Source organism: Mustela nivalis, assembly GCF_964662115.1.
Source record: "Mustela nivalis genome assembly, chromosome: 14".
NCBI classification, from domain to species: Eukaryota; Metazoa; Chordata; class Mammalia; order Carnivora; family Mustelidae; genus Mustela; species Mustela nivalis.
The window spans coordinates 58,681,571-58,696,521 of record NC_139033.1 but is presented as its reverse complement, the minus strand read 5'-3'; the positions used below and the strand labels follow the sequence as shown (position 1 = coordinate 58,696,521).

At 42.0% G+C, this 14,951-nt stretch overlaps 1 protein-coding gene across 3 annotated transcripts in view; it reads left to right on the top strand.

Annotated features, from left to right (window-relative positions):
• The first annotated feature begins 1,381 nt into the window (after window positions 1–1,381).
• The window catches only part of RNF125 (ring finger protein 125), a 46,202-nt gene continuing 32,632 nt past the window's right edge, over window positions 1,382–14,951 (top strand). For all 3 annotated transcript variants that reach the window (XM_082699606.1, XM_082699604.1, XM_082699605.1), the window contains exon 1: window positions 1,382–1,918. In XM_082699606.1, coding sequence (XP_082555732.1) covers window positions 1,755–1,918 — 164 coding nt within the window. In that variant the 5' untranslated portion in view covers window positions 1,382–1,754. The remainder of the gene's footprint in view (window positions 1,919–14,951) is intronic.

The following is a 14,951-nucleotide window of genomic DNA, read 5'->3' as shown; positions in this document are numbered from 1 at the left end:
CCATTCTTATTTTGTTCTTAGCTTTTTGAAACCACAGAACAGTCACAGTAAATGAAATCATGGTTTTGAAATAAAATCCAAACTCTTGATCCTGACCTATGAGATCGAATATAATCAGGCCATTCTCCTATCTTAAGGGATCCCATTCTACCGTACTGGTCCTGTGCTCTGTCTCTACATGGCTTCTTTCTGTTCTTTGTTCCTTGCTCACTCACTGGTCCCAGTGCTTAGTAAGCTTTTTCCAACATCTCTTAATGGCTGACTCCTTTTCATTATTCATGACTGCTCAAATGTTGCCTTATCCAAAAAGTATTCTCTGACCTTTTTATTCTCCCCATTCCCACCCTCAGTCCCTGTTTTACCTTCTTCACGGCTCTTGCCATGTGAAATGATCTTGTTCATTTGTTTATCTGTTGATTACTTTCATCTTCTCATTAAAAGTAACATCTGGGGAAAAACGGGTAAAGTTTATGGGATTGTTACATATTACATGTATTACTGCATGATGTATAGTGTGGACCATATTTTACACATATGTATATGTATATTTATGTATATGTATATTACATAATTACATGTATTACATTATATGTGTTATGTATAAATGATAAGTGTATGAATCTGTATCTCAAAAGAAATGCTTTTGCTTTTGTTTTTTTAAAGTAAGTTCTGTGAGAACTGGGATTTGGACTCCTTGTCAGGAACTGTGCTCCCATTACTGGAATGCAGCGGGTACTAAAGAAATCTTATTAAATGCTTTATGGGACTTTTTTTTCCCAAAAAATTTATTTATTTATTTATTTATTTATTTATTTATTTATTTATTTGTGTGTTTGAGAGAGAGAGAGAGCAGAGGGGGAGAACTAGAGGGAGGGGGCAAAAGAGGGACAAGTGGACTCCCGGCTGAGCAGGGAGCCTTAAGTGGGGCTCTATCCCAGGACCCGGAGATGGTGACCAAGCAGTAGGGAGACGCTTAGCCGACTGAGCCACCCAGGCACCCAAATGTGTGACTTAATAAATGATATATTTGGTCATGTCTAAAAGAGGTTGGGGCAGGGACTCGGAGCAACAGCAGGATTCCGTGAGCTGAGGAAACGGGGGTGATAGAATTTAGCACTAGATTCCTTGTCCTGGAGTTGAGCTTCGAATCTGGGTCTCCAGAACCCTTTTCACTGCCCCATGCTACCTCTCCATTAATGGAGTATTGATTGATCCGATGTTCAAGTCCTGGTTAGCACAGTCTTAGGAGACGCACCCGTCATAGATGGTCTTCGTTGCCTTTTATGATTACAACAGTGCAGGGCGGACAGGATCATCACCTTACCAGCGGGTTCTGGTTCCCATAAAGCACGACCAGACCCACATTCCCTCGAACTTGTAAGGAGGATGTATGCGAACGCCCGGAAGGAAGGCTCACGCCCGGCCCAGGTCCCTGGCTCGGCAGTTGAGGTTTCAGGTTTCAATTCTCCCAGGAGCGCGGGCTGTCGCATCGCGCACCGTGCGGCTGCCGCCTCCGCCTGCACGTCTCCGCCGAGGCAGCCAGCGAAAGCCAGTTCCAGGCGTGGCGGCGCACTCGTCCGCCCTAGACGGAGGTTGGGCGCCGGGGCTGAGGCTGCTGCTAGGCGCTCTAGCTGGACGCGCTGGGAGGTGGCGATCACAGCTGGGCCGGGACTTCCTTCCTCTACCGCAGGACAACAAAACAACCGGCAGCAGGCACTGAGCTTTTGGCAGCTGTCTGGGCGAGAAGCGCAGCGATGGGCTCCGTGCTGAGCAGCGATAGCGGCAAATCCGCCCCCGCCTCGGCCGCCTCGCGGGCCCTGGAGCGCAAGGGGGACCCCGAGCTGCCCGTCACGTCCTTCGACTGTTCTGTGTGCCTCGAGGTGTTGCACCAGCCTGTCCGGACCCGCTGTGGCCACGTGTAAGTGCCGGGGGAGCTCGGCTTGCGCGCCCGCTTCTGGGGAGGGCGAGGTGGGATTTCAGAAGCCCGCCCCCGAATGGTGCTGCTGCAGGGAGACGCCCGGACCTGGGCAGTCCACACCACGGGAAAAATGACCGGTCGGAAGGTGACCCAGGATTTCAGGAGGCGAAGACAGCAACAAGCGGGCCCTGCAGCGCCTCCCGCCTCCCTATCCCTCGTCCCCCGCCCCCGGCCCCTCCGCCGGTCGCTGCTTGTTCCCGAAGCCTAGGTGTAGAGCCCAGGGATGGGGTTCCCAGGCGAACGACCCGGCAGGAGCTAGGGCTCACCAGCGGGGGAAGGTGCTCTTGGCCGGACAGCCGGCACCTGCTTGGGCACAAGGTAGTAGGCTGCTGCACAGCAGTTACCCGCCGAGCTCAGTTAATTGCGAGGTGCTTCCCTCACCCCCCCCCCCACCCAGGTCGGATTTATTTTGCTGGCTCTCTGCACGCTTCCAGAACGCCCACTGAGGCTAGCCTCTTGAGTAAATACAGATCTGTGCAAGCTGGCCTTCCATTCCCGCCTCCCTTTTCTAATACAAACACTCAAGCCCCTCAAAGATCAACTCAAATTGGAACGTCCTAGAGACTCTGTAGTCGTTAGAGTTTAAATACCTGTCTGGGTGTGATGGGGACTTGAACGTTAGCACCAAGCCTTGAGTGAGCCCTTAAAATCCAACCACGAAGTGACAGGAGGCTACAGTCTGCCTTACACAGCGCTTCCCTAAATCGATGGAAAGAACAGATAAAAACGAGTAGTTTCTAAAAAGAGTTTGAAAACAGAATCCCTGTATAAAATTGGCACGCCCTTAATGCGTGCTTGAGTAACTAGAAATGGGAGTTGGATCTCTGGATTCGTGTTCTCGGTTTACTTAGAAGCTTTCTTGCCGTGGCTGCACGGGTGTGCCACCGAGTGTGTGCATGTTGGTGTGGGCGGAGGTGGGGGGGCTGGCGGAGTTGCATAGAGTGGGAGTGGAAGCCCTCTTGATGTCTTTAGCTGACTGGAGCAATACAGTAATGGCTAGGAAGTGCTTCTGGCTTACCAGGGGGGGAAGAATACCATATTAAAATGCAAGGGCACAAAAGGTTTTTCAGAGGACTGAGGTGGTCCTTGACACCTATAGACTAGTAACTGAGAAGCACCACAGAAAAACCGGCTGCTATCCAGGAAGAAAAACGCAGCCCACACAGTGTTTAAATAGCGAGTGCCCTAGTCCTTATTTTGTGGCTCTTTTTTCAAGGCCTGTTGTTTCAGCTATGTACTTTAAACTCCAGTCTAATTGACCTCCTGACTGATGACTGATGTTGTTTCCCAGCTGGTCCAGATGTAGCTCATTGACATAAATCCCAAGGCCAAGATGGAAGCCAAGGTACCATTGTGTAACAGTGTAACCTATTGATTAGTTCAGGGTGGTAATAACCTCCTGGTAAGTGTGGGTAAATTTAGTCTGTATGAGCATTAAGTTGTACCAGAGATCCACATGAAGTCTTGAAGGTTCCTTTTGTAGACTGAAGTGGGTGACTTTGTTACTGGAGATTGTTGTCTGATTGGGGATTGTTTTCCCTGGTTTGGATTTTGAAGGCAGTAACTTGCTGTTTGCAGTGTTTTTGCCTCTGCTAAAGGATAGTAAAATGTGTAAAAAGTTAAATCTTTTGTTTAATCTTTTTCTTTGTTAGAGTTTGAATAGGAAACCAGCAACTGGAAAAATAGTCATGGAGTAGCACAACAAGGGCTGGACGAATGGCCTTCCCTCACTTTACTGTTCTTTGTTTTGACAAATCTATGTCCATTGTTCTGGCTGTGGGCAGAATTTCCATATTCCTCCTTTTGGCAAATTTACTTGGGCCCCCTCCACTTTATAAATGTTAACTAGAGTTCCTTCTGCACTGGCGAGAGTGAGTGCTAGTAACACCATTTGTACTTCCTAAGTGAATTACTCCCTTCCATTGACCTTAGATTGGAAAATGAAGAAAAGCAAATGAAATCTCTCTATATTATCCCATCTTGAAGCTAATTTCCAAACTTGTTGAACTCTTTTGTTGATGCTGATTTCCGTTGAAACCTATTTCAAGTCAAGCAAGTTATTAATAATGGTAAAAATGCATATGAATATGTATGTAGCACTCTATAAATTGTAGAAATGGTGGGCTTGAGGGAGAGCAGGATTTGAATTCAGCCCTGCCACAGAGCTGCTGTGTAACCACCATGTTGCTTAATCTCTTATTGTTTCTTCATTTGTAAAATATGGTGAATAATGGAATTTTTATAGGAGTATTAAAAAAATGTAAAAGTGGCCCATAATAAAGACTCAACACATAATTTCTGTTTCTTTTAAAGTCATCTCACAAAGCAAAAATCCAGGAATGGGTATTATGTCTTATCTGTATTTCTTTTGGAATAAAACTGGGCCACAAAAGATAGACCTCTGACATTTCTGAGATGTCCCAGATAGCCTTCCTTTTAGCTTGGTTCTTTTTTCCTTTGGTGGCCTTTAATTTAAGAAGTTCTGTTTTAATGTGCTGTCATTTCAAATTGACTTTATTCATATCTCTGTTTATCAGTTGTTAAAACCTTTTGGGGAAAAGGTTTCCTACCTCTGCCTTTTCTTCCGTTATCAGTGGGAGGGAGGAGGGTGCTGATAAGTTGAAGCTGTGTAAGTGAAACTGAAAGGGAATCCGATTTACGTTTAAAATTAAGTATTTATAAAGAAATGTGTGGACCAGTGGGTAGGATAGATAAAGGGGGAGAAAGGCGTGGAAGGCAACTCCCTAACAGGTGACAGAGATAAAGTGGGGCAGAGTTCGGCTCTGGAGATAATAGAACTCGTGATGCAGCTTGTCAGGTATATAGTAGTCTGATAGGGAGATACCCAAATGGAAATATCCTCAAGATACTGGGAGAATGGGTTTGGGGGAAGGTCAGAGCTGGAGCTTAGGGAGTTACCTAAAAGGATGCAGAGGTTGAGAATGGGTCTAGCAAACCTAATAGGTACAGACTGGGGCATACTTGAAGGTACAAAGAGCCATATTCACTGAATTGAGTTGGATTAAATTGCTCTAAGTCACAGAATTTTCCTAATTTTTAAAAAGAAACTCTTGAGGATAATTCTGAAGGACTTTGAGGTAAGCAGATTAAAACTTTCCATTTGTGGTCAAGTACAGGCTGCATCAAATTAGGGCTTCTCTGAGGAGGGCTTGAGAGTTTCCTGATGAGTTTTCAGCTGACCCAGAAATATACAACAGTGCTTTCAATCTTTTTTTAAAATTTAGTATATTTTATTTTTTATTTAAATGCTGTCAAGGTGTAATTGACATATGTTAGTTTTCAGGTATTCAACATCATGATTGAGCTTTGTACATACTGGAAGACGAACACCACAGAAAGTCTAGCAAGCTGTCAGCATACATAGTTACACATTTTTTTCTTGTGTCAAGAACGTTTTAAGATCTATTGTCTTAGCAGCTTTCAAATATACAACACAGTCTTCTTAACTACAGCCACCATTCTGTACCTCAGAGCCCCATGGCTGATTTATAACTGGAAGTTTATACCTTTTGACCCCCTTTTGCCCATTTTGCTGCCCCTTTTGTTCTTACAGGAGGTGTATAATCCCAAAGACTTCATTTTTCACATAAGATTATAAAGCTACTTGTTTTTTTTAATCATTACAGATACTTATGGACCGCTCGGATGTTATTTGTTAGTGAGGGTTCTCCTGAGAAACAACCAATAGCGTGTGCACGCGCACATGTGTCAGAAAGACTAATTTTAAGGAATTGCTTTGTTATTGAGGATAATAGTCTCTTTACTTAAAGTCAGGCCATTATAGGTGTTAACCACACCTACAAAATATCTGCACAGCTACACCTAGATAAGTGTTTGATTAAATAACGGAGTTCTATATCCTGCCAAGTTGACACAGGAGACTAACTATCCCATCTACCAACCGAGTTTTTAAATTATCAAAAAAAAAAATTAGATCATTATCAGGCTTTCTGATAGGCCCTTTAGAATTCTTCTAAGAAGTCTGGCTGTCAGGCACCCATGTGCACACTACACTCAAGCAGACAGTAGGAATCGGCAAAGTGTTCTTTGAAATAAAATCTTTGTTCATTTACTTCATCCTTATCATTTTGACTTTTTATGGGTTGTTTGGTTAGATCTGCTGTCGCATGGAGTGCTGTCATTTATCGATGCAGCAAATCTGCCCTGTTCTGTGCTCAGCACGTAGACACAATTTCTTGCCTTCCTGGAGTTTGCATTCTCATGCGGCAGGTGGACAATAAACAAGATTCCAGTCAGGAGTATGTCGCTTGTTATATAGTGACAGGTGTAAAGGATAAAAAAAAAATGAGTAAGGAAGTGTGATGGGAAGTATGTGGGGGAGTAGCAATTTTAAGATATTTAGAGCAGTGTTTCTCAAATTATCAGCTGAAAAAACCAGTGTGGTTTGGTTTGGTTTGTTGTTTTCAGCCCATCGCTGGCTGATATTTTATTTTATATTTTATATTTTATAAAATAAAATATATATATAAGTATATTTTTTATATATAAGTATTTTATTTTTTAAGATATATAAATATATAAAAATATTTTATGTTTTAAAAATGTATTGTGGAAAAACAAAATTAAAAAACAAAGTTATATAAAATACAAGCCCTCATTTTTAATATTACTAATTACATTCAACAGACATGAAATTATCCTGTCAGATTTCTATACAAGAGAATTGAGCACTGGATATCATAATATGGAGGCTTTTGGGGACCTTGAGAAGCTCAGTTTCAGTGGGATGGTGGGCCCCACCGCTTGGGGAGGGGAGTGAGTTCGTGAGTGATCACAGGAGCCACAGACAGGGAGCGTGCAAGGCCCTTTCCTGGAGTTGAGAAGCAAAGTGAAGAAGAGAATTTGGGTAATAGCTGAAAGGAGAAGTGGGATCAAAAGAGTTTTCTTAAAAAAAAAAAAAAAAATTTTTTTTAAGAGAAGGAAAATGGAATATTCTGTAAGGTTATGGAAATGACCCAATAGGGAGAGGCAAACTGATGCACAGGAGAAGAGAAACTTCCAGGAGCAATGCCCCTGAGTAGGAGAGAGGAGCTGGGAATTGCAGCAGGGGTTGGGGGCCAGGAGAGGGTTTGGCCTTAGCAGGAGAATGGACGGTCCATCCATTTCATGGGATGTAGGGCATTAAAGTGGCACAGATGCAGGGAATTGAATTGAAGAGGTGGAATGTTGTGGAAGTTTCCATTTGATTTCCACTTACCGTTGACATATTACTTGACCTGTGACTTGACTTCAAGATGAAACTTTGACGTTTAAATATGAACATCTAGGCCTCTGATGCTAAAACAAATGTAATATAGAATGCTTCCTCCTCCTAGTGTGCTTGGGTAAGTATCACTTAAAATGGGGTGGTGACAGTCTTTGGTACCCTCAAGGTCCAAAAACTCTGGTGAGCCTTTGCTCTAGGAAAGGAATGCTGCTTTCTACATTGCCACTCCTTCAGGGCCTGGCGCTCAGTGGGTGTTCAGTATCCATTGAATTAATGGGTGATTCCAAAATACCATGCAGTTGGAATACTTTGGTGAATGCCCCTCAAGCGAGGACAGCCATTCTGTAGGGCCAGCCAACGGATGCCCTGTGGTTGAATAATAGATAGGAGTCCCATAATAGTTTCTGACCTCCATTCTTTTTATGGGGTTGCTCATCTGTCCTTGGATTACTGAGAATTTCAGAAAGATGTAATTAAGCTGGCCTGAAATTTACCTCCTCTGGTCGTTGGACCGCTGTGTGTTTATTTAGTAACATTAGTATTGTCACAGGCAAATTAAATATTAGTGATCTATTAAATTATGTATTCTCTAACAAACAGAACCTAAATAATGTAGCAGATGGAGTTTTATGCCCAGATTTTCCTTAGAACTTGGCTACCGGCCCCGCGGACCAGCAGCATTGTAGAATTTTGAGCCCCATCTTCTACCTACTAAATCAGAATCTGCATTTTAATAGGGTGTTCAGGTGATTTATATTCACTTTTGAAGCACAACTTTAGCTAACCCTATTTAATTGGCAGTAAAATACAGCAAGTTGAGGACCACGTTTGAAGGCTCTAGAGAGGCACCCCGCTAAGATTTTAAGTTAAAGGAAATACAATCGTCTCAAAGGGGTTAAATTTTTTTTTTAATTTTTTTTTTAAAGATTTTATTTATTTATTTGTCAGAGAGAGAGGGAGAGAGAGTGAGCACAGGCAGACAGAATGGCAGGCAGAGGCAGAGGGAGAAGCAGGCTCCCTGCGGAGCAAGGAGCCCGATGTGGGACTCGATCCCAGGACGCTAGGATTATGACCTGAGCCGAAGGCAGCTGCTTAACCTAACTGAGCCACCCAGGTGTCCCCAAAGGGGTTAAATTTTATATCAACACATAATGCCATGTAGAAATATGCAGAGTCGAGGTTTGAAGGCTAAATGAGTCCCAGGATGGACTCTGGAACCTAACTGAATGCAGAAATAACATCAAAGGACATCTCAGGGGCACTGGGGGGCTGGAGGGCTTTGCTCTAGGAATAGCTGCACTCAGGGCTGTCTAGGCTGACCTGCAGGCCAAGAAGGAGAGTGTGTGTGGGTGTGGGTGTGTGTGTTTATTGCCTTACACTGGAATATTTTAGTGTGAGACTTTTATCATCACTTAGAATAACAATAACAATAACAATCCCCCTTATTCTGTTTAAAGCTCACGAAGCCCCTTCTTGAGGGCTTCGTATTCATTCAGCTTCTTATTGGCCTCCCTCTAGTGAGGCAGCCTAGTGTTGAGAATATAAATAAAATGTTACATGACCTCATGTCGCCAGTGGCTTTTGCAGAGCCGTATTTGGGAACCATGTCTGAATACTTATTTTGCCTGTCTAGTGCTAGATCCATGGAGTCCCTAATGCATCCCTCCTGCCTTCAATTTACAATACTTAGGGTTCAGTTTTACCTCCTAAGATTGGATGCATAATTTTACCCAGTGTCCTCAGCAAGCTTTTCCTCATTTTTCTACAGTGCTTTGCTGATCTCTTCATTATAGAAGGGTTTTTATTGATAATCACTTAATTTAGGGAAACAGAAAGGGGCTAATAAAATTATCAAAGGGAGTGGGGTATTTAAGTTTCCATGTGGTTTCAAAGTTCATAGAGTCATTATCCAGTTCCTAATTCAGGTCTTCAGGAGCTGCAGACTGCCAGGTGATAGAAATGAATGTGGAGGATGAGTCCTCCACAGGATGGGGGTGCCCGCCCATGGGACCACATGGGAATTGAGTCCAGAGTTGGAGACTAGCTTTTAAAAGAAGCCAGAAGTTTAATTGTAAAATCTGATTTTTTTTTTTTTTTAATTTTTAGGTGGAATAGGACAGAGGGAGAGGGAAAGAGAATCTTAAGCAGGCTCCACACCCACCACAAAGCCTAAGACCCCGGACACCCCACAAAATCTAATATTAAAGCAATGGCAACTCAGAATTTTTGAAAACATTGAACTGGTCTTAAAAAAAAAGTAATTGACTTTTTTTTTTTTAATTATTTATTTGACAGAGAGAGATCACAAGTAGGAAGAGAGGCAGAGAGAGAGAGAGGAAGCAGGCTCCCTGCTGAGCAGAGAGCCTGATGCGGTACTGATCCCATGACCCTAAGATCATGACCTGAACCGAAGGCAGCGGCTTAACCCACTGAGCCACCCAGGCGCCCAAGTAATTGACTTCTATCCTCAGCTTCTTTCACCTAATTTCTCCTCCTTCTCCGCATTCATCATTCTCAGCCACCTTATGAAGGTGGAGAAGGGGGAGAAAAATGGGAATCTCTTATCTCCTTGGGTTTGTGTTCATTTCTTTTTTTTTTTTTTTAAAGATTTTATTTATTTATTTGACAGAGAGAGAGATCACAAGTAGGCAGAGAGGCAGGCAGAGAGAGAGGAGGAGGAAGCAGGCTCTCTGCTGAGCAGAGAGCCCGATGCGGGACTTGATCCCAGGACCCTGAGATCATGACCTGAGCCGAAGGCAGAGGCTTGAACTCAATGAGCCACCTAGGCGCCCCGGTTTTTGTTCATTTCTATCCCTTGGGTTCTTTCAGAAGGACCCAGCACTCTTATGCTCTTCCTTATTAATGCGAATGTTGGTCCTGTCCAGAAAATGCTCCTTTGATCCGTTCCACGTAACTGCTTCAGTTATTTGAATTTACCGAGTAACTACTCTGTGCCTGGAGTGGTGGAGGAGGAAGGCCAGCAAAGATTATGAATGGTTCTGAGCTGTGTGTATTTCTGTGATCTGCTTCATGCAACGGTTGTTTCTGGCCTGTTGTCACTGGGGCATTATTGTTTGGTTGTGTTGTTTTTCAGTTTTATTGAGGTGATATAGTATAATTCATACGAAGTTTGTAAGTTGAGGAGTTTTGGTAATTATATAACTTCTTCCACACACACGAGATCTAGAACAGTTAATTCCATTACCCTAAAAAGTTCCTTCAAATCTGTTGCACACAATCCCCTCCCAAAGCCCCTGGCTCTAACAACCCCATCTGTTTTCTGTCACTAAGTTTTGGAATCATAGAATAAGTAGTCTTTTTTGTGTTTGACTTTTCTCACTGAGTATAATGTGTTTGTTGTCATTTGGTATGTTGTAAGTCCCTTTGCCTCACTTCCAAAATAAATCCTAAATCTGTCTGACCACTTACACTGCCTCCTGTCACTTTGTTGGTTGAAGCCATCATCCTCTCTTGAACTGACTCTTCCAGTGGCTTAAACCTGAGCTCACTGCTGTGGCTCTTGTACCCCTGTAATCTGTTCTTTACACAAGAACCAGAGTGATCCATGTAATGTAAATCAAACTGTGTCACCCTCCTATTTAAAACCGTCCAAGTACCTATGCATCACCCTGAGTTATGGCTTAATGCTCTGTCTCCTGTCCACTTTACTCCCCCTCCCACAATCTCCATTTACTCTTCCTGGGGCCCCTTGCCTTTCAAGCATGCTGGCTTTCTGTATCTCAACAGGATGGTCCCTATCTTTTGTACCCTTTGTTTTCAGTTTGGAAAACCATTCCCAGATCTTCCTTAGAGGGGTGCCTTCAAATATCATCTCAGGAACCACCCATCTAAATGCTCCCCTTGCCCCCCTCACTCTATTTTCATGGTCAGATGTTTTCTTCTCAAAGGATTTATCATTTGCCGATCTGTAATCGTAATGCTTCCCACCTCATTCTAGAACTCTAGAGAGCAGGGACCTTAGGCACTGCCACAGTTTCGTCCCTGGCATGATGTAAGCTGTCAGTAGTAAGCTCTTGCTAAACGTTTCACCAGTGCATGAATGCTGATTTGGGTGGGTCTAGGGATGTTTGTGCACTTTTATATATTCTCTCATAGTCTTCTCTAGAACCATGGATTAACCGTTCTTGCTAAAAGCTACACATACCCAATTTTAGATGGTTTATATTTTCTCTCCTCAGCCCTTTATTATATGCAAAATTGTTCTGTTCTTTATGTTCATTTAAATAATCATAAATGCAGTGTAATCTTTTCCTCACACTGAATTTGAATGCCCTTAAAAATATTTTTTTTAGATGTTTTTCTCTTCATGTTCCATTAAAAATTTCAGGCCTGTTACCCTCCAAACATTTCCCTTCCTAATTTTACAACACAGTTTTTCTCAGGAGTAAAGAAAATTTAAGTCATAGTAAGGTGGTTAATTTTTCTAACATTTTTCCCCTAACATTTTATTATGAAAAATTTTAAACGTAGAGCTAAGTTGAATGTACAGTGAACAACTATATATTCACTACCTAGATTCTACAATTATCAATTTTGCTATATTGCTTTTTTCTCTCATTTTATCACGTACCTACCCATCATCCATTCATTTTCTTTTGGATGCATTTCAGAGTAGGTTACAATGATCAGCACATTCTATTTCCTTCTTATATCAAGATACACAGTATTGGAGCACCTGGGTGGCTCAGTCGATTAAGCATGTGCCTTTGGCTCAGATCATGTTTCTGGGGTCCTGGGGTGGAGCCCCACATTGGGCTCCCTGCTCAATAGGGAGCCAGTTTCTCTTGTCTCCCTCTGTCCCCCAGCTTATGTTCTCGCTCTCAATTGCTCTCTCTCTCTTTCTCTATCTCAAATAAAATCTTTTATTTATTTATTTATTTATTTTTTATTTTTTATTTTTTTTAAAGATTTTATTTATTTATTTGACAGACAGAGATCACCAGTAGGCAGAGAGGCCGGCAGAGAGAGAGAGGGAAGCAGGCTCCTGCTGAGCAGAGAGCCCAATGTGGGACTTGATCCCAGGACCCTGAGATTATGACCCGAGCCGAAGGCAGTGGCTTAACCCACTGAGCCACCCAGGCACCCTAAAATCTTTTTTTTAAAGTTGCATATTATTAACCAGGCTTCGTTATTTTTAAGGTAAATTACACATGTTCTGAAATGAACACATCCTAAGTATAACCCCTATGAGATATAAAATATTTTCATTACCCCCAGATAGTTCCCTCATGTCCCTTTCCAGCCAGTCCCTGTCCATATATCCCCACAGGAGCCATTGTGATTTTTTTCTTTACCATAGATCAGTTTTGCCTGTTCAAGAACATCATCTCAGTGGCATTATACAGACTGTGCTCTGTTGTGTCTGGCTTCTTTCACTCAGTATGTCTTTGAGGTTCATCCATTTGCTGTGTATATTAGTAATTTTGTTATTTTTTTTAATTGCTGTGTGGTGTTCCATTGTAGGGATTTGTCCCAGTTTGCTAATTCATTTTCTTGTTAATGGACACTGGGGTTATTTCCAGTTTGGGGCTGTTGTAAATACATTCCTTATTAATATTCTTGTACAAAGAGACATGTGTTTTCATTTCTTTTTATTTAATGAATACATGGGCTTGGTATTGCAAGACCAAAGGATGCCTATATATTTTGTTTTATAAAAAACTACCAGACCATTTATCCCAAGTGATTATTGGTGATTCACTTGTTAAAGGATAATTTATTTTGTAGGTGATCTGGCCATAGGGTTCAAACTTGAAATTTGACAATGACCGTACCCACCTCTTCCTTCCCATTCCTATTTTTCCAAAAAAAAAAAAACAAAAAAAAACACCTGGGTAAATGTTCTTTTTTATTTCTATCACATATCCACCTCTTCTTCTAGTTCTCATTTCTCCAAAAGGTAGGTAAATGTTCTTTTTTTTTTATCTTTTTCGATGTTTTTATACATTTGTAAACCTATAAATAGCTCATTTTATATATATATATATATATATATATATATATATTTCTATACTTTGTTTTCTTTTTGTTTTGTTTAAATTCAAATTAGTTAACTTACAGTGTATGATTAATTTGGGCTTAGAATTTAGTGATTCATCAGTTGCATAAAATACCAGGAGCTCATCCCAGTAAGTACCCTCCTTAATGTCCATCACCCAGTTGCTCCATTCCCCACTCACCTCCCCTCCAGCAATTTCAGTTTGTCCTGAGATTAAGAGTCTCTTATGGTTTGTCTCCCTCTTTGTTTTTATCCTATTTTTTTCCTTCCCTTCCCCTGTATTCATCAGTTTTGTTTCTTAAATTACACATAGGAGTAAAATCATATGGTATTTGTCTTTCCCTGACTGGCTTATTTTGCTTAACATAATATACTCTAGTTCTATCCATGTCGTTGCAAATGCAAAATTTCATTTTCGATGGCTGCATAATATCCCTCTGTGTGTGTGTGTGTGTGTGTGTGTGTGTGTGTGTGTATAGACACACCACATCTTTTTAAGTTTAAAATTTGCTTGACAGAGAGAACACAAGTAGGCAGAGTGGAAGGCAGAGGGAGAGGGACAAGCTGGTTCCCCACCAAGTGGAAAGCCCAGCGTGGGGCTTGATCCCAGGACCTCAGGATCATGACCTGAACTAAAGGCAGACACTCAACCGACTGAGCCACCCAGGCTTCTTTATCCATTCATTGGTTGATGGACTTCTGGACTTCTGGACTCTTTCCATAGTTTGGCTTTTGTGGACATTGTTGCTATAAACATCGGGCTGCAGGTGTCCCTTTGAATCACTATTTTTATATCCTTTGGATAAATACCTAATAGTGCAGTTGCTGGATCATTGGGTAGCTGTTTTTCACTTTTTGAGGCACCTCCATACGGTTTCCCGGAGTGGCTGCACCAGTTTGCTTTCCAGGAGATTTTATTTTTGAGTTATCTTGTTTTGTACCTTGTTATATAGCATGCGTGTATGTGCGTGCGCGCGCGCGTGCACACACACACATACACACACACACACACAACCTAAACATGAATAGCCCTGATTCTAATTAGACAATTCATTTAATGTTTGATCACTTACATACTTTGTACGCTAATGTACCAGAGTAAGGATGTTAAATTCTCCTGTTCACAAGACTTGAATTTGGTAACTATACCTCTAATGGGAGACTTTTAACCTCAGATTTTTTTGAACTAAGCAATTCTGAAGTCTCATTTCTGCACCCCAAAAACCGAGACTTAAGCTGCAGTGGCATCCATTCCTCTCCTTATTGGTAACACTTTAAAAAGTCATGGTTTTGGGGCGCCTGGGTGGCTCAGTGCGTTAAGCTGCTGCCTTCGGCTCAGATCATGATCTCAGGGTCCTGGGATAGAGCCCCGCATTGGGCTCTGCTTTGCAGGGAGTCTGCTTCCTTCTTTCTCTCTGCCTGCCTCTCTGCCTGCTTGTCATCTCTCTCTGTCAAATAAATAAATAAAATCTTCTTCTTTTTTAAAAATAAAATAAATAAAATAAAATGTCATGGTTTTTATGTAACTCATAACCAGCAAGTTCAGTCTGTCCCTAAACACCTTAAGTCTTGATGTGTTTTCTCCATTTAATAATCGCTTTTGTTAAAATGGGTACAGCTAATTGACTGCTCTATAGGATTTGCAACTAGTATTCTCATAGAGTACAGTAATGTCTGTCTAATGCTTATTTGAGGGTTTCATGCCA